Source organism: Centrocercus urophasianus, unplaced genomic scaffold (assembly GCF_019232065.1).
Source record: "Centrocercus urophasianus isolate 14NV4802_14NV808 unplaced genomic scaffold, USGS_Curo_1.0 seq_21, whole genome shotgun sequence".
Taxonomy (NCBI): domain Eukaryota; kingdom Metazoa; phylum Chordata; class Aves; order Galliformes; family Phasianidae; genus Centrocercus; species Centrocercus urophasianus.
Genome location: NW_024884767.1, coordinates 2,312,720 through 2,333,461, shown reverse-complemented (window position 1 = coordinate 2,333,461; position 20,742 = coordinate 2,312,720). Strand labels below are relative to the sequence as shown.

Sequence of the window (20,742 nt, the reverse complement as noted above, 5' to 3'; positions counted from 1 at the left end):
ATAAATATCACGTTTTTAACCCCCCGCATAAAGAATCACTTCGCTTCAAACTACTGCACAAACACATACTCCTGTTTTGTAGGGATGTTTATTAAGCACACCTTGCTACACAGTTGGAAACAAGTGAGCACTAGGTTACTGTGACTCATATTTGCTGTTAAGTAAGGAAATCAGGGAATTGTGTTCTCAGGCAGCCTACAATCTGCCTCAGTTAAAGCAAACTGTGAATAAGTGACAGACCTTTACCAAGGATTGAGATGAATAGAATGCTTTAAATGCCAATTTGAAGGAAGGAGCAGTGTTTGAATAAGCTGTGGATAAGGATTCATCTTTGAATGGAGATGAAAGCTGATGCCAAGCAACTAATACACAAGATGATCTAAGGCAGGTGATTTTGTCAAATGAAAAGCTCTTTTTGCCAGGCTTTGTTTAGCACTGTGGCTACAGGCAAAGTGACCTGTTGTGCTATGTTGCACTTCTACCCCAACAAAAGCAGTCAGGTAATAACCATAGACATTGCAGACCTACAAATAGTTATATTCTAGCCATCTCAAGGTTTATTTTTAAAATAAATGGGCAAACATATCCTGCATCCAGCACCAAGTATCCTATTGGTAACACCGATTTTGTTTTATATGTCAACATTCCTTTTTTTTCCAAAAATACCTAGAAAAAAATCTGCAAAGCTTTCACATCTAAAAATCCAAAATCACGGAAGACCAGGAGAAACACTCTACTCAGAAAAGTATATCCAATGACTCATAAAAGGTAACTGATGTTGAGAAACAGCAATTCAGTAAGCTATTCAGGAAGGTTCACCCCTTTAAGCTCTTCTTCTTAGCGCACATACTCCTGCAATTAGATTCCCTAGCATAAAATTTATTCGAATATACTTCAATATATGAAATCACATTGGCTATCTGCCTCATTTACAATTCCTTTGGCATACACTGATTTAGGATACAAGAAGCCAGCAACTCACTTCTCAGAGAGCTGTCCCAAATTTTTGCTATGACACATACTCCTTCCATGTCTCCTCAGCTGTGGGAAGTGACTAAGTGGCTCTATAATCTACATTGTTTCTTCACATCTTAAAGAAAGAATATAATAGCAAAAAACCCTTCATTTCTATCAAAATTCATGAAGACTTGTTTAAATGAAATGACTGCAAAAAATATGTGTTTTGACTTTAAGCAGGAGTGATGAGCTAATAGCGACGCATTTAGTTATCAATACTGTTTCTAAGAAAGACCAGGTTTTCTGTGTAACTACAGAAGTTAATATTCGCTGAGATGTAATGAAGTAAACTGCCTTCAAGGACAGAAAATGCTTCACTTTGAATGCAAATTTTCATATATTTTCTTTTAAATTATTCTAAAATCTTCATCAAATAAGGTGCATTCACATAACATGAAAATGCTTAATGCTATTTTAATTTTGTTTCATCAATTGAGAGTGCTAGAATTCCCATACCACTCTTAAGCAAGGACTACAGGAGGTTACAAATTAGATTAACAACTCTGCTTTACATGGTGCAACTTGAAGCTCATGCTCCAATGGCTTTCAAATCACCTGCCACACATTTCCCAGGAAGGGTCTTAAGGAAATTGTTGGCAATCAGATATTCATGACCTGACCCTTCTCTCTTAGGAACCTAAGTAATGTGTATCCTTGTGAGAATTTGACTCATGGCCATAGATTAAAAGAGTCATTTTTTTCTGACTGAGACAGTAGCTCATAGAGCCCAAACAAGCCATGCTTTTCCCTTACTGACTTGGAGATAGCTGTAACATACAGAATCAGTGCATGGAATTCTAGAGACTAACATGTACAAGCAGAATCAATAGTTTAGTGAAACAAACAAACATGGCAGATCAAAAGTCTCCATTACTGGAACAGAGTTGTGTGTAGAAGCACACTCCCATAGCTCCAGACTACTTTCCTTCTTGAAATAAGTAGATTGCTTCCAGATATGTGGTTAAGAGCATAAAAAATAGCCAGCAGCTTAAAATGTTGATTATACTCTCCATACACTCCATAATGCTAGTTCTAATTAATATTCCTTAAAAGAAAAAAAAACCCACAAACACACATTTAAAAATAGGTACCTGTTTTAATTTATATTTAGCTCTCCAAATACGTCCATAAATTCATAGAAGAATGGCTACAGAAGTATTGAGCAGCTCACTAACCAACATTCTTTGGATGGAGAGAGTAGTAGTGTGTTTCCTTTTCACACTTGGTAATGAATATAAGTTATAAATGAATTGTTTTAAGAAGGTCTTAAGATAGATGACCTGTAAGATAATTTTATGAAGTACAAAGGAAGAAAAGGTTAGCATCTTGTCTCTGGAGATAGCTTATTGGGAAAAATTCAAATGAGTGAGGAATACAAAAGAAGACCCAGTGACTTCAGTATGATAATTAGTCTTAGGCGGTCATGATCACACCCACTAACTGCTATCTCACATTAGTTAAGACTTGTCACTAGTTAAGAGATGTGAACAGGGGATAAAAAGTTTCAGAAGATCATTTCTCTAATATTGTGTTTATTTAAATCTATCCTTTATTAAGAAAAGTTAGGTCTTCAGTTTCTAAGACAGAAGAGTTATATCCAGAGTGAACAAACTTAATCATCATTTTATATGAATAATTAGGCATCAGGGATTTAATCTATTTAGAGTAAAAACAATCATGTATTAAAATACATACTGCAAAATATTAGAGGGCTTTTTTTACACCTTTCTTCTTATATGTGAAGCTCTGACTCCTGTGAATTAACTGTTGGCTATTCATAGAAGGTGTGAGGATCTGTCACATTATTTATGTCTTATGAGAATTAAATAAATAAAACATAAATATGCGAGTAAAGGGAGGGATTTGTAGACGTGAGAATGTACATTCTCTCTCTCTGTTCTCCATCAAATTAATACAAAAATAGAAGACAGAGTTTATCAGTTTATCATATTCTCAATTAGGCATCATTCCCATTAATTTATACAGTAAGTCAAAACTACTAAGATGCTGCTGGCAGCTTTAGATTTGAAAACATCTCTTTCCTCCGTCAGGTCACACTTGAATAAAGCTGTCTCTCAGAGTATGTAACATAATATTTGATCTTCTCCAAGACAAACTTTTTAAATAATTTCTTCTTTATGAGTTAATTTTGCCTGTTGGCAAAAAGGAGTATAAATCAACAAGCTTGGGTTAAACTTTGAAAACAAGCAGACTATACAAATATTAATAACTATAAAAATGACACAGTAATAATTAGATTTCATTTATCTACTGTCTCTGAATTATTTTAAAGCCATTTTTTCATTTCCCACTAAGATTTTACAAATGTACAATATTTTACATGAAACTTGTATGGCAATGGATGTAGGGTTATGCAGACTGAAGAAAGCTGTCCTGAAAGAAAGCCTTTCATCATTACAATGAAAAGCAGTTTCTCAGTTTTCCAGTATAATGCTCGACAAAACTGCCATCCAAGAAATCTAACATTGTATAAAACTTCTGTGAATTTGCAAATAGAGCTTTTATCAACTAAATCACCTTGTCCTAAAACATTTTTCGTCCCTATATCATTTCACTCTCAACAGTTTTTAAACTGAAATATGTGCTACTTTTAAAATAAAACCTAAAGGATAAAAAGGAAATGATTTGTGACTGAATCTGTCACTTGAGATGTACATAAACAGTAACAATGCCTAGTAAAACAATAAAGATAAAGGAGAAAAGAAGGAGGAAAGAAGGAAAAAATAAAACTCCAACACAGCAATCTATGTATTACATTTGCAAGCTTTAGCCTACAGAGCAAAAGGATTTTCTCCTTCTTAATCAAAGTCTTTTTAAAGGACAAGAAGGAAAAAAAAGTCAATTTCTATTCTTATTTTACATAGTAGGAATGTTTTGCATGTTTCTGTAGATCTGAATTAAGTTTCTAGTCAAGTACTTATGGGATATCAGGATATAAATATTGGGTACAAGAAGCATACCCAATTGGAGAAGCTAACTCTTCAGTCTAGCAAATACATACCAGAACCAGAGCATAAAGTCAGGTTGAGAAAAAGTCAAGTTAAATCAAGTAAAATGAAGTAAAGATGCATACTTTCACCTGTACCAGAAATAAATCAAGGAAATTGCCATATGTTATAGTACAATCTTCAGTATCCCAGCTGTTAATCAAGATACACTGCTTGCAGTGTCAAATGAGACATTGTAATACAGATAAGAAGTAATTAAGAGAATGTTAGACAGGTAGCCTGAGTAAATGCCTTTCTGGCATTTTGCTAGGGAACAGAAACATTTTAACTTCAGAACTGGAAGCTTGTTACTGTACCTAAAATTAACATAAGTAAAAAGCAGTGGAAAATTTTGGTTGCTTGTGTTACCACCAGTCATGACGAAACACATGTGAAGCACAACGTATATCATCTATACATATTAAAATGGGAAGAGATGTTTCAAGTTATGCACATAGCCAGAAGTTTCAAGTTAAGCCAGGAAACTTAGCTTGAATGTGCTCCTTGCTGAACACAGAATTCCCAGGTCTGCAAGAGTCAGCAGCATCCGGGCTTTGTTTGTTGCCACTGATAGGCAGACTATTCAATAGGTAAAGATAAGAGCTTTTATCCAAACATTCAGCGTTATAGAAACTCACTATCAGTACTCCTGCAGGAGCTATTTTTCTCAAGAACCAATGCTTCTCTTTGATGAAAGAACATTTCTCCAGGAGTTGATACTGCTAAAACCAAGACATATCCTTCTAAAGTATGTCCACATTTCCAAGTGAGAAAAGAACACAAATGTATTGTGTTATTATCATGTGAATTGTTTTATTTGATTTCTACATAATACGAAAAAAAATTTGATGTCTTGCCTTCCTCTCTGAATTACCTACATTTTAAAACCATTCAGCCATAAAAGCAAATACCTGTCATTGTAAACATGCAAGAAAACTACTATAAATAAATGATGTGAACTGAAAATAAAATGAAAAATATTAAATTAGGCACTATAAGAATGTATGCTAAAGACAGACCATATCACAATAAAAAACATCAGAAATAAAATAAAAAGTCTCTATTTGTTTTACTTTTCCACAATGACACTCAAGAGGGAAAATGAACCTCTGCCTGTACCTCCATGTAAACCAATTTATGACCTGCAACTCTAAGAATTTTTTAAACCAGGTCCATGATATGAGTGCACAATGAATCAGGTGCAGCATATGTAAAAATAAAATAATGTCTTTACTGTATGTTGCATTCTACTGTTTCTATCTTCTGTAGTACGTGTACTGAAGTATATTTTGGTAAAAGAATAATAATTATCACAAATTTTTAAATACAACAGATCCCCAGAAGACCATTATGCTGGATACTAAACAAATGCATAAAGAGTCAGCACTCTAAGAGCACAAGAACAAACAACATTATTAGAATGGGGAATAACACAAGAAGGTTGCTGATCACTAGCAAAAGTTTCCTATTTGCTTGATAAACAGTTGCTTATTAACTATTTACTGAAGGAAGATAAAACAGTGAAGGGGTATTAGTAGCACTATTCTAGCACCACTAATGCTCTGATTTCACAACTAATGAATTACATTCTCTTCCAATGTGAGTTGAAATAGGTCTTCTGTAGTCCACGAAGGATAGAAAACAAAAAAAGGGTCATATTGAAATAATGCTGCCTGGCAGATGGTCAAGTTACAGGATTTTGCAAAGGAAATCAGTATCAGAATGTGCATGTCCAGTGAAAATGTACATCCAGTCACAGAATTTATGTCAAGCTGTTCTCTAATTGCAGCCTATTTGGTACATGTCAGATCATTGTGAAATACAAGCAAGAACAGAAGGAGGCTCGACCTTGCCTTTACCTGTCCCATAGGAACTCATCAGTACTCACAAAGACACAATGAGCATTTATATCACTGACTCTTTTTTTTTTCTTCTAATGCAGTTTAGTAGTTTAGGCTCTCAAGTCACAGCTAAGTAAAACAAAGTTTCAAGATAATCAGAAGGAACATCAGAACTCTAGCAAGCTGGGTACAAAAATAAAGCTGGCTTACTTCCTTTGGTGGAAAGCCTATTTATTCATGGAAGAACTTAAAACTAATAAAAATACAGATTCATTAATTGAGATATTTTTAAATGATTGGAATTTCAAGTTATTTGTTAATGTGTGCAGGGATATATAAAACCCAAAGTAAAAACGTACAGTAATTCCACCCAGCTCCAAATTTATAATATTGCACGATGTAAACCATCGTTGTTATTATGTGGGGAGACAAAATACAGCAATACTCATAGAAGTGCACTATACATGGACTTTAAATCTGTAACGATTCTAAAATTCACCTTACAATTAAACTTGAATCTGACAAAGTGGCAATGATTCGAACAGAACCTTAATTACACATTAAAAAAATACAGCCCACCAAAGAAGCAGAGTTCCTTTATACTTAACATTAAGTAGTGTGTTGCCAATGCACAAGTCAAAAAAAAAAAAAAAAAAAAAAAAAGTTTTTATTCTTGATACTAGATAATGCCATTGCTTCTAACCTACAGTGTGGTGACTCGTTTGATCAGTAATGAAAAAGTAATCCACAGTAGTATTGTCAAGGCATAAATCTATTAATATTATATCATTGTGATTCTGTACCCTCCCCTGAATATATTGATTCATTGAAAGGCAACCATATTCAGCTACGTTACTTCATGTACTGACACATGCATACTAAGAAGTATAGCTGTACACACTTTTGATAATTTTCAGAACAATATTTTAAAGTAAAACCTTAATAATGCCTCTCAGTATAATATTTGTAACAGATTTTTTAAAGAGACACAGAACACTGCCATTTTTCCTTTGACAGTATTTTGACCAGGATATCTGGTATAACATGGATGGGAAGCCGCTGGGCAAGCATAGACATCTCACATGCATAAAAACATCAGGTTATGGAACAAAAGTGGATCTGTAGCAATGTTTCAGATAAACAGCTTTAAGGGAAAGGGAAATGAGATTATTCTTTCAGACTAGCCATTTCCAATTATAGCTTGACAAAAAAAAAAGAAATTAAAATAATAATTTAAGCCCAGAGTCAATTAAAATGTCCAAGTTCTAAAACTACTTAAAATAGGCTTTGAAGAGGAAGCTTTGACAGATGGAACTTCAACCACACAGCACAGTTGGGTGCTGCTATAATAGGCATTTTTTAAAATAACTTTGATCAAAGCTTATTAACCAGAAGCATCAAGCTATTGGTGGCTTGGACTACACAAGAGAACTAATTAAACTTAAATGGCCATAGCCTCTTGAAGGCACAACATTTAATCCTTAAGCAAGACCGTAAATGAAGAAGAAGAGAATATGTGCATATTAAAAAGTGAAAAATGGCAAGGTGCTCACTCTTATTTATTTCAGGCATTACTAAGAGCTTATTAGAACTAATTTGGTCCCCATAAGGAAACATTCAGAAATGTCTGAGTATTGCGAGTTCTAGAATTCACATGATATAGAACATTTCCATGTGGATGGCAGCAAGCACAGAACATAAAAATTCCATTCAAGGGCAGTGAGGTCCTTCTGAATCTTAAAGAGCAATCACTTCCATCAATTTTAATATGAAGTATCACTAAGGATTTCATGGGCAAGAGGAAATTAAGTAGAGAGAAAGCAAGCTGACTATAGATTGGTGCCCAGTAGCCTCTTTTAGACAGCCACAGTTAATAGCATTATAACTGAAAATAAGAGCAATCAAATACAAATTTTTTTTTTCTATTGCTTATCTTCTCCTGATACATTATCATTCACATCTATATAGAGTATAGTATATAATATCTATCCCACAATTTCATCACATTCCTAGATAAAGGAACAACGATCCTTTCTCAGGTAATCTTCCAAACCCTGCAAAAAGGAAAACTTTTAGCCCTAGTCTACATTTCAGTTTCCTTGGAAGTAAGGAGAGAGGGTACTCAATACTTGTTTCTGTTTTAAAATCTTCCTGCCATACGGAGCACTGAAATATTTTTCACAGTTAACAAAAGGACTTCATTCATCTAACATAGACATGATTGCTAGTCATGACTTCAAATGTTGTTTTCTTACTCTGATAGTCTTACTGTCTTTTTAAGCCTTCTAGGAGAAAGTACTCAGAGCTAGACCAAATAAGAGTAAAAAGTACAATTGAAAAAGAAATCGATGTGATGAACTGAGACCACAGCTGGTATGTTCTCTGGGCTGTCCTTAATTACAGTAAGTGTTTCTGCGTCACTCAGCAACAGAAGCTTCCTGCCTTGGTGTGTGGCTTCATGCTAACTGAGTCACCACATCAGTCTTGTGGGCTAACAGAAATACAGGAGTCAAAAAGACTGGCAATTTTCAGATTTTTTTTTTTTATTTTTTTTTTATTTTTTAATTTTTAGTTTTAAATGGATCGTGTTAACAAAGGAATATGAAAAGAACTGAAGATCTTTCAAAGTCTTACCCCAATCAATATCTTTCTGTAATCTTTTCAAGCCTGCTCCAGATGCTTCTCATCTCTGTGTATATAATTCTTTCTGCCGTCATAGGACCCAAACAAGAATGATGAACCTTAAAACACCAGACACTTACCAAGCTAAACAAAATATCAGACCTTTGATTAAGGAGCAACCCTGGAAGGTACAAGCCTGGAAGCAACATGTGAAGGAGGAGCAAAAGAAAAGAGATGGTGCTAAAGAGCACATCACAAGTACCAAATGAGAGGAACCTATGAAGTTAGTGGAACTTTGATGAACTATCACTAGTTAAAGCAACAACCGTATCTCAGTTTTCCATGGCCCAGTTCTTATCTTACCAAACTTTAAAAAACAAATGAAAACAACCTCTACCCAGCCCCAGGAAACATTCAAATGTCCCTATTTCTGAAGAACTCTCCAATAGCAGGAGGATTTCCTTCCTGTCCTTCTAGAGGGGAAACTCTCTCCAACAGAAGTTCATAGCCATTTATAAGGCCCTGGCACACCATTTCTAGCTGCTGCTTAAGAATTCACTAAAATGCAGTGAACATATGAGCTGATTGTGTTTTTCAGTCTTGTAATCACAATACTAACCAATGCACCAAAGAAATGTACCACATCCACACACGAGAGCAAAGTTGTACAGAAAAATACATAGCATTACTTATAAACCTCGTACTTCTTATAAATATCTTATGTTTTCCTGGGTGTTCTAATAACTTGCAATCCAATTTAAATTTGTTCATCATCAATAGCATCAGTATGTGGACTTGAGACAATAATTAGCATATTTCAGTTGATTTTGGATCTAAGTCATGAAGTAGACTGCCATCGAAAAGCAAACCATAAATCATACCTTCTAATGTTACTACAAGTGCCAAACCTCTAAATTTTTAAGAAAATTTTTAGTTACAGATTAATCATTATTGTAGGAAAAATGTCCTTACACAACGTTTCTGCAAAGCTAAGCAGATAAATGCAACCAGCTGTTGCGCAGAAGTTGAAAACTTATCTGACAGCCTGGATGAAAGTTCAAGCATGAGTAAATGTCTTTGTGTAGATGAGAAAAGGAGGCTTTCTTCTACAATTCGACTGTTCATTGTATCACAGAATCACAAAATCGTAGGAAGTGGAAGGGATCTCTGGAGATCAAGTCCAATCTACCTGCTGAAGTAGGTTACAAGAAAGTGCCTAGACAGGTCTTGAGTATTTTCCGAGAAGGTGTCAAGTTGCAGTTAGTCAAGTTAATTAATAACAGCTGGATGGAAAGACCATCCATCACAGAGTCATCAAGGTTGGAAAAGACCTACAAGATCATCCAGTCCAACCATCCACCTATCACCAATAGTTCTCACTAAACCATAGCCTTTAAGACAACGTCCAAACATTCCTTGAACACCTCCAGCATCGGTGACTCCACCACCTCCCTGGGCAGCCCATTCCAGTGCCCGATCACTCTTTCAGAGAAGTAGTATTTCCTAATGTCCAGCCTGAATCTCCCCTGGTGCAGCTTGAAGCCATTCCCTCTAGATCTATCATCAATTACATGAGAACTAATTACACTAGAATTAATCTTCTATCATAATGTCTCACTTGCAGTTTCTTTTAGAACATGACTACAATGGCTGTCAAAAATTTGTCTCAGTATTTCATGTAAATCATTTGCCAGTCCCTTCAATGTCATCACTATGTTACTGTCCCCATCTTTCAGGTCTGGATGCTCAAATTTGATGTATTCCTGTGTCAAGGGGCAAAGTCATGTTTTTATTCAAAAATCACACAGTTCACTTGTATTTTACTTTTTTAAATCACTCATTGCTCATTCTTTATTCCCCAAAGTAACCCCTACCAGCAGGTAGAATTGGGAAGACACAAACTTATAGCAGGTCAGGCAGAGACTATATGAACTAAAGTGGCCAAGTTTTAAGCTGCAAGGTCAGGCACAGCACTGCTGCAGTCCCACAATGGGTGCGATATGAAGCAGGATGCAAAAGTTGTCCAAAAAGCTCTTGGACTTGCTCTATGAGTCTGCAAGGGGAAGGCAAAGAGACAATACTCAGGGGTACCCATCTTTATGTAGAAAAAGGGACTGGACCAAGCAAAGCTTGAGACATTGCTAGTCTTCTCAAGCAAAGAGTAGTAGTTATCAAAGCATTGGAAATCTTTGCATTACACTGTGTTAAGAGTACATGCAGTAAGATTACAGCTAGTGCTTCACAAATGCAAATTGGTTTATATAAATTATCTTCAACTTCATAATGTATAAATAAGAATGATAATTTTCCATTTGTATTTTCAGACAGACATATTACCTTGTTTGGGAATCTATATACCATCTACTAGGTTAATTTCCACATTCCAGTTTCTTAAACAAAATGTGGCACAGAATGATATCCTACAGAAGTCAAAATCCATTATTTTCTCTTTTTATCTTCTTCACCCTGTTGGTAATCTCATTACAGAACACACAAGTATCTAGATTGCATTCACCAGTTTCTGCACCTGCACAAGGATTGGAACTAACCATTTTTATTCTTTTTTTTGATATTTTTCTTCATTAAGACATGCTCTGACATTCGCCTCAGACCAACATCTGAGTCATACACCCATAATTGAATATATCATTTAATTTCTTTTTCTTTCAGTCAATATTGGCAGCTTCTTTTCCAAATCACCAGGAATCCCTTAAGTGCTCCAAACATTCCAGAAAAAATGTACTAGAAACTAAGAAATAGTTCTTGCAATTGAAAGAACTCTTTAGTCACTATCAAAGAACTATATCTCTCAAAGGCAACAGAAAGCACTTTTTTTTTTTACAACTTTTTAAATATCTGATATATTAATCTGCCCGTCTACCTGATCATTCTAGGTGTATTAGGCATAACCATGGCGACTCCATGTTGACTTGTGTCAGGTTGCATCTATCTAAGACAGGGCAGAAATAAATATAATTTTTCTCAGATAGTACAGGGAAACATGAGTTTTTTCTCTGTTTTCTTTCTTCCTAGGGATAGTATAGCTACAATATGGATGGCAACAGAGAAAGAAGATGACCATGATGGCAGCACTGAGGAGGAAAGTGAAAACTTTTTTTTTTTTAATTTAACCCTCAATTTTAAGTTGAAACTTTAGTGAAAATAAAAATGCACTTGCTGTTTTTTCCAGCAATATTGATCAGTTCAGACCCTCATTATAGCTTGAGCGGTAGAGTTTCGTTTCTGTTCTTTGAAATCATTTGTCTGTCCCAAACAGCTCCTCGAGCTAGTTAAGTCCTATGGAACCTTTCAAAAGAATCAGTATTTTTTTACTTCCCTTGTGTTTTCACTAAGTAAGAAGTATTACTCTCAATGTTATCTGAGCTTACCAAAAATTACTTGAAATAAATGTTTTCTGAACTAAAAATCACATGCCAATACAAAATCATTTATTTTCATAGCTGTAGAATCTCTGCTTACTTTCTGCATTTGTCTGAAGCTCTGCCTGCTTTATATTAGATTAGAAAGTCCTCAACAAACAAACTTACGACTTACAAATTCTAATAGCACTTCTGTCAGGGCCTTGGACATTTCTACATCCCAATTGCATGCTAAGCAGTTGTTTATTGTTCTTGATTACCTTCATCTATAGTAGAAATAGAAAGCACCAGTCAAAGAGCCTATTAGATCTGAGCAGAAGTTTATCATAACTATATGGCAAGTGCTATTGAAGTTTTAGAACTCTGATAGCATTCATCTTGCAGATTCTTACTACTTTGCAGAAAATTTCTTATGATTCACACATAAATATCTTATACTGTAGAGCGGGCTATTGTTGCCCACATACTTTACCAGTATGAGAAAACTCAGTCAAACTGAATTTTGTAAGCACCATCACAAGGACAAAGGTTCATATGCAAGTTAAAATTAATTCTGCTATAAATACATTCTTATTCCATTTTATGATGCAAAATGAGTGCACAGCTTTTATTTATTTATTTATTTAATTGCAGTTAAACCTCTTCTCTTTCCCCTTTTTAAACATTGCTGAAACTTGATTTTACATTTTAGCAGTTACCGGATATGCATCAAGATTCCTGGAATTTAAAATTAAACTGTTGATAGTTCAGGTACCATTAGACTGCAATTAGTTCTGCAAAGCATGCAATTTGTCATTTTGGAAGAAAAGACAGCACTTTCACTCATGCAATATGCATTTAAACTACCTCTCTTTAATTTGAATATGCCAGTATTATACTCTTCTCAAAGAGAGATATTTTTAAGGCTTACAGGTTGGCTTGTCATTGAGTAGCTTGTCAGGTAGTATTTTGTCTTCATTAGGGCTTATTTTTATGAAGTGATTGTTCTCCCAATTATACTCCCCAAAGACAGTACATTCTGCCTTACCTGATGGTAATGAGGACTGTATTAAATTTTCACTTTCTTCCTCAGTGCTGCCCTCATAGTCATCTTCTTTCTCTGTTGCCATCTGTGTTGTAGCTATACTATCCCTAGGAAGAAAGGGAACAGAAAAAAAGTTCATATTCTCTCTACTATCTCTGACAAATGATCTTTTCTGAACTGTGTTAGAGACAATGCAAGTTGATACAAGTCAACATGGAGTCCCCAGAGTTATGCTTAATACACCTAGATTAATCAGGTTGAAGGAAAGATTAGAAAAGCAAATATAAAACAAGGCTACATAAAAATGGTAAACAGAAGCATGTTGTAGCATAAGAAAAATTCTAAGTCTACTTTTAAAATTAAAAGCACATAAAAACATGGAAATTTAGATGTTTTTGTTTCCCAAAGAAGAAAAAGGATCAAAGAATTGGAGAAGAAAGCATACAAAAATACCACCTCTAGGAATGGCACAATGTTTGGAAAAATCAACTGCACCCTAATAGAATACTGTAGAGGAGAGATTCAATTAATATTTATTTATGTGCTATAGAGCCCAAAACAATATGTTGCTATTTGCAATACCTCTCCAAAGAATCCTCTGCTCTCATGAGTAACAGCACTGTTTGGATAACCAAGAACTTTGCCAGAAAGAACTATCATCCAATGCTATGACTAAAGTAACAGAACCAAAACATGTGCCAGATGTGACACCAAGTGTCTCAGGGAAATCAGGAGATACCTTGTACATTGGGTATCCAGTGTAGATTCTTTAGCTTCATTCAACAATTTCTGCAAGTTTCTTATCTTCGTCTTCTTTTCATTCAGCACCAAAACAAACCGATTATAAAGATCTGCCTCCAGTTCTTCTTTAGCTTCTACACACTTTTCCAGCCTACAAGATAAAACCAACTGTTGCTTACCTTATGCATCACATCGTTTCTTTTTAAAAATTTGTGCCTTTTTTGGAAGAAAATTCAGTTTTGAGGACAGCCTTCCTAATAAACTCCCATAATATACATTGCATAACTAGTTCAGCATCTTTCAACTGAAACAGGCCAGAAGCAGCTTCTTTCATAGAAATGTGCAATGAACTTCACTACCAGAAGAACAGCATTTTCATGGGGAAATTTTCTCTTTATATATATATATATATATATATATATATATATATGTATATATATATATATTTAATAGATTCTTACACATCTCTCATGCAACTCAAAGTTAAGTAGGCACAACTGCTCTTTCGTTTCAGTGCTGAATTCATAGAGTGGGCATTGCTTAGCAGGATACACATAATGAGATTACAAATAGATACAATTAAGCTTGACAGGCACCAAATCTGTCCTACATACTCTGACTTGAAACACGCTTGAGAAGGTGAAAAACAAAAATTTCCCCCAAAACAAAAAAATAAGAAACAGAACTCAGAGTCAGGCCAAGGCACCCAACATACACTCCAGGCCACTCATGCAGATACACCCAAACAGATGTGGCTGATACAGATGTCGATTCACTTGTTTTTCATCAGCAACTGAGCGTGCCTTGCTCTGCTGAACAGCCGCGTGCAGAAACTCAGCAGGGCACTGGAGGAACACTTAATAGCACCAGTAATCCTTTTTTTCATTCAAAGGCAAAAAACCTAAAAACTCTAGTATGGTGGTCTCTATTTCCAAGAGATACGAAGCTGAAATCTTATGGGCAGTGGAAGCCATATTCCTGAACCAGTCAGAATTACTTGTTGGGATTAAATTTTTTACAAAATTATATGAAAATGGTTTTAAAGATGTCAAGAATTTTCAGAGCAAAAAAAAAACCTTTGTGTTTTTAAAAGTTTAATGTGCATCTGTAGGTAAGTGAATTTCAACAGAATGAAGGACAGTCGTTTTTTAAAATTAGGAATGTGTATGTATACTGAGATATAGGAAAGGCAAAACTGGGATATAAATAAATACAAGAACACTGAAGAAAGTGACTTTCAATTAATGTTTATTATATATTAATGCTCATTTAGTTATTCCAGTATTTTATAACTTTTTTAATCCTTGGGTTGAACCCAAATATTTCAATAGCAGATGATAACAAGTAAACATCTTGATGATCTCAATGATTAAGATAACTACTTCTATTACTTCAAACAGTAGTAACTTATAAACAGCATCCTTTTCACCAGCCTGTGCAAATACAGTGAAAAAAATTTAGAAGGTTTTTTTTGGAATTAAACACATATGCATAACAGATTTTAAAAATATTAATTTATAAGATAAAAAATTTCAACATACTTGCTATATAAATTCTGATTATTTCATTTGTAGATCAAAACCATATATAATGTAAGAAGAAAAACAACAGAAAATAATCTCATGAAGTATTAAGCCTACAGTGCAATGCTTTAGGGACACACTTGATAAATAATTCATCTAATTTAAATGCAAATAACAGAACATCATTACCATATAGATCGGTTCAATAACTCCTAAATGAAAGATCATACGTACTAATCAAGTATCAGGAGGCTTTCCACCTATTAAAGGAAAGTTAACTGTTTAGTGGTGAACAAACAGACAAAATATCAAAGCACAAAGGACCATAAAACCTAATACAGGGCCCAGGCATGCCTTGACTAACTCACAGAAGAAGAAAGGTAAGGACAGGGATTGCCTCACACTGATCAAAGAAAAAGAGATTAAACAAAATAAAATGCAACAATTGGGCAAATTGTCATTTACATGCTTGAAATTAATTACTTCCATACAATTAAAAATGGAAAATACATTTTTGTTCAGTATGGTGATCCTAGATGTATCAAGTGCTTCAGAAAATTCCCATCTCCCCTGCACAAACATTTTAAGTGAAGGAAGTGTTACCGCTGTTCCTTTACTTCCCCCGTGAACTGGGCTACGGCAGAGCAGCTGAGGTTGATTCAAACTGCTACATTAAGACATTTTCATTGCTTGGCCAAAACGGTGCCAAGTAAGATAACTCCAATGAAGTCCTTCGAATCCTGCAAAGTTATCTTCTGATGAAAATCCATGTAACAACCTCAATGGAGTACATTTGATACTGCCTGGACATTAAGAAGCATAGAACCTATTGCAAGATTAGCTGGCTCCTTGATGCTCCAGAACAAAATAAGAGCATCTTAAAATACACACTCCCTGTATGCATGCAAGAAAATATTAAGTGTTCTTGTTGGAAGGACATAGCAGGTAAAATCAGGTAAAATCAACTTGTAGGATGCTATTACTTAATTATACATGAATATTTTCATTCATGTCGACATACTTTTTCCTTTAAAAAAAAAAAAAAAAATTGTTTAAAGGAATTCATGCATATATATATTCCTCACATACAGACATTTAACTGGCATAGCTTTCAACAAAATGGCAAGTGTGATATAGTTTCATAGTAATGATACACTTGCAAGTCATTTGGCTTTAAGTAATAATATTATGGGGCACACAATACCTAAAAATGTAGCAAACTTCTGCTGCTTGAGAACAGGGATGCACTGATTGCAATACAAATGTGTGTGTTCGAGGGGGTGGCTCTGGCTGCAGCTTGGTACAGCCTTTAGGATTCACTCAGGCATGCATTACTTGAATTATGTACCACTAAGCAAAGCTGGCTGGGTTTCATTGCAATACCTCATCAGTTACAAATACAACCTTCCATTGCAATTTGTCACATGCTCGTGCCTGTGCGTGATTTGTCTCACCAAAATACAATCTCCCTAGATCAAACAAAGGAGCTACTTATCTCAAAGACAACTTCCAAGTATAATGAAAATAAACAGCAGTTAATGGCTAGAATGGGGTGACTCTTATTTGCACGTGCTTTATGTTTTCTACTTTTAAGATCTGTCTTTTATTCAAGTGCAGTGCTTTTGGTGAGCCAGTCATACAAGTCAATATCCATCTAAAAAATTGCACATGCTACACAAAACAGCTAGTATTAAGAATGGTTACCATGAGTAATTCAGAAAATAATGCACCTGTTCAGTCCTTCTGTACTGCCTAAATGCAGAGATCATATATAAATATATTAATAAATGCTTAATAAAAATTAGCATGAACTATGTAACTGGTTGACATTTATGCATTTTACACACTCAAATACTCAAAATATGCTACCTATGTATCCTTGTCATTCATGCTCTAAAATAATTGCTGCTCTCATGGCACCTTCTTACTACATTTTAGATTCACACCTCCCTTCCCCCAGCACTGGTGTTGGTATGGAATTTCAATGAGCTCTTGCTGAAGAGTCAATTTCAAGTGCCAAGCTACCTAAGCTGCATTTTTATAAGTTGTTTGTGGTTTAAACATATTGTCACTATAGCTGACCACAACATCAATTTGTAGGTATTTTGATTTCGGTTTGTCTACCCTAATTTTAGATGCTTGATAAGAAATAACTATCACACACAAGTATTTAACTTATGCTTTATTCACCAACAAATTATTTTGTTAAAGGTTGTTACTGTTTTACATTTATTACCTTAATTATCTACATGAAATAAAAGCTACAGCTATCCTGCTTTGAAACTTTAATTCATCCACCTCTGAGGTGTTCATACACACAGACCCACAAATAAACATACTGTTCTGCAACATAGTCAGAATAATCTTTTTGAAAATTTCTATAGCTTTTTTATTTACAGCTTACCAGGTCCTGTCTTAGAAGTATTTATTTTATGTTTACAGATCAAAAGCAGCACAGTTCAGCTATCCAGAAACTTTAATACTGATGTTATCTACATACAGTCATTTCCTAAAAATAGGAAAAGCTTCTGCCAGGTAAAATCCTACCCTTCAATCACCAGAAGGACAAAGACAATGAAAATTAAAGATGGTATATCTTCTGTCAGGAACGCTCAAAACATCAGACACCACACAGCTCTGAGTAGATAACCTAAGTAATTTAGCAATTTGAGGATGCAGACGATTTCTTTTCAAAAGGATTTTTAGTGTTATCCTGACTTTTTCCTTTATATGGACCTAAATCCCAAGGGAAGTGGCAGAAGCCATTCCTGGAGATGCCAGCAAACTGCTGACAATAGCAAGCCGTACACAGATGAGTGGATTATCTCATATACATGGGTCACTCTGAAAATAATGCTTCCTATTTATTTCTATGGAAATAACATAAGATACAAAGAGCGCAATAACACCACTCAAATTCTCAGCTACAAAACACTATTTGTCAGCATAGTCACCACCATTAGCTGTACATTTTCACTAGCAGTGCACAAGAGCCTGCATACTATGATTGTAACAACTGGCACCAGTGAAGGTGACACACTTTTGTAACCACTGATGAAATGCACCACCCATCACCTCACTGGGCTCACATCCATTCTGTGGTCTCCATCAACATTCAGCAAGCATCAGTGAATGTTGGTGGGTGCCATTCTTTTCCACATGGAAGAATGCAATGACACATTTTTGCTTCAACCACACTTCCATGTCAGACACCATTTTGTCAGACTTCCCCTCTGCTGCCATCTGTCATATGGAAGCAAAATACAGAAAATATAGTTAAATATTGGTAGGAAGGTTCAGTCTCTACTGCCATAGCACCAAAATCTGCCTCTTATGTCACAGGCAAACCTCATAAAGGAGACATTACTTTCGGAGCAGCTTGTACATTCAGGCAATTGCCAACAGCAGGCCAGGGTTGGCATTTAGTCTACAAACTGCTCACGAGGCAGATTTAACTTCTTGAATGAAACTTGTTAATCATTTTACTGAGGCTATGGAAAGAGCTTTCAGGAGAACCAGGAACACTAAAGGATTAGGATTTTTCGAAGCTGCTGAGCTGAGCTCATTAAACTTTTATGGCTGTCAGAAAATTAGAGTGGGAAAGTGGAAAAGAGGTGACTGAATTATTCCACCTAGTTCTCCATTCTTATTATTCTATCCAAATTGAACAAAAAAGACCTTGCAAGTCTGCACTTTGTTTTGATTCTAATAATGTCCTGAAGTGAGCAACTCTAAGCAAAGTGAATTTGAGCTGATTTGCCTTTGTTTCAAGCAAGAGAGGGAGAGCTATTCTCCTACCATATGCTTCATACTTGGTTTTTTTTTTTTAATTCTCAACCACAAACGCAATACAGAATGTGAAACTTGAAATACTCTTGTGAGCAACCACAGGCAAAGATTTTGTGCAGATCCACTAAATTTTCAGCAACTTGGGCACAGCAACTGAGGCTAAAACAGAAATGAGGCAGCACAGTAAACTGGGCTGAGGCAAGAAAAAAAGAAGAGAAAAATCTAATGTTCGGACAAAAATTATTTTTATACTCTATTGAGGGGGCATGGTCAAAGTTTGATGATGGCACAACTTTCAGGATTTATTTTGAAAAATCATGTTTTTTCTATCAAGATATAAACACACTGGAGAAAAACCAACATTTTTTCAAAGACTTGAATACATTGCTTTACAGAGCAAAGGTTGTCAGGCAACTGCGAATTTTTCTTTGGGGTTACTCTTTAAAAGTGGTACACCACCATGGAAATTGATATAAGCACTAATGCCTATTACACATTAGTGTGTAACACAGTGCTGCATACTAGTTATACAATACACCATTGTTTGATACACTGTTAGGCTGCAAAACACTATTTAGGAAGGCCATATGCTTGTCAGGGAGATTGTCAGGAAAAAACTGTTACTCACTTTAATGAGAGAGAAACAAAGCTAACTCTTTCCAAAAGCTAGCTCTCCTTTTCAAGATAAATTAACACCAATTACCTACATGCTTTCATCAGTCTTCCTAAACATGGCTCTTCAGATAAAGCTACACAAAGCCAAGATAAATCTCTGACTTTTACATGCTAACCACTTTATATTAGCTAAAGTAGGCATAGATGACTTCACTGCAGTGTGCAGTACCAGGCAATTCAGATCATAAATGAAATGGTAATTAATGAAATAACCCGCATGGTTCTTTTTCCTATAACAGCATCCTCATTTTCTATTCTGGTTGCTTCCACAGACCAGATTAAAGCAATGGCAACTTCCTAACCAGTCAAAACTGTCAGTGATTTGAAGTGCTAGCCATAAGCATTACAGAAGGGGAAGAAAAACACAGCCTTGCTGAGAAGAGTGGAAAGGATTCTGCAGAAAAGGCGACAAACACAACATAAAGTTAAAACATAAAGTTAAAAACAGCTTTAATGCAAGATCTGGGATATCAGTCTTATCTTTGACATAGGAAGAAGACCACATACGCTGCATTTAGGTGCAGAACTCTCCTCGATCAAAAAAATATCATGTGCATTTTTCATTATATGACTCAAAATGTATCCATCAGCAAAGCCCACACTGAATGGCTAGGTCAGAGTGGACCTCAAGGATCATTTAGTTCCAGTTTTCCTGCCACGAGCAGGTTGCCCCCCACCAGATGATGCTGCCTAGGGCCCCACTCAACCCGACCCTGACCACCTTCAGGGGTGAGTCATTCTCGGTTTCTCTAGGCAGTCCCTGCCAGGGTCTCATCACCCTCTGAGTACTACAAATGTGTGTGATTTTCTCAAGAATGACTTGCGAACAGCCTTTCAAACTTACCTTTTCTCAACATCACTCAAATCACAGAAAAGCCTCTCATTTTCTTTTTGCAGGTGCTCATTTTTCACCTGGAGTCCTCCTAAGCAGTCCAGACAATAGCCAATCAGCTCTTTAACCACATCAGCTGGATGTGAAACTTTCTGTAGCTTCAGAGATCCAAGTCTAAACTAGGACAAAAGAAGAGACTGAGTTATTTCTTCTGTGAAGATCACAAAGCACTCCTCCCAAAAATTCACAAGTTTTGTAAGCATAGATATCAGAAATACTTCACAGTCCTC

General features: G+C 35.5%; 1 protein-coding gene across 6 annotated transcripts in view; it reads right to left on the bottom strand.

The window, feature by feature from the left end:
* XRCC4 (X-ray repair cross complementing 4) overlaps positions 1-20,742 on the bottom strand; it is a 173,973-nt gene that overhangs the window by 77,563 nt on the left and 75,668 nt on the right. For all 6 annotated transcript variants that reach the window (XR_006169607.1, XM_042823079.1, XM_042823081.1 and 3 more), the window contains exons 4-6: positions 20,465-20,631; positions 13,632-13,784; positions 12,896-12,999 (exon numbers count right to left, since the gene is read on the bottom strand). Coding sequence is in view for 5 of the 6 variants with exons in the window: in XM_042823079.1 (XP_042679013.1) it covers positions 12,896-12,999; positions 13,632-13,784; positions 20,465-20,631 (424 nt within the window). In the remaining variant the exon portion in view is untranslated. The remainder of the gene's footprint in view (positions 1-12,895; positions 13,000-13,631; positions 13,785-20,464; positions 20,632-20,742) is intronic.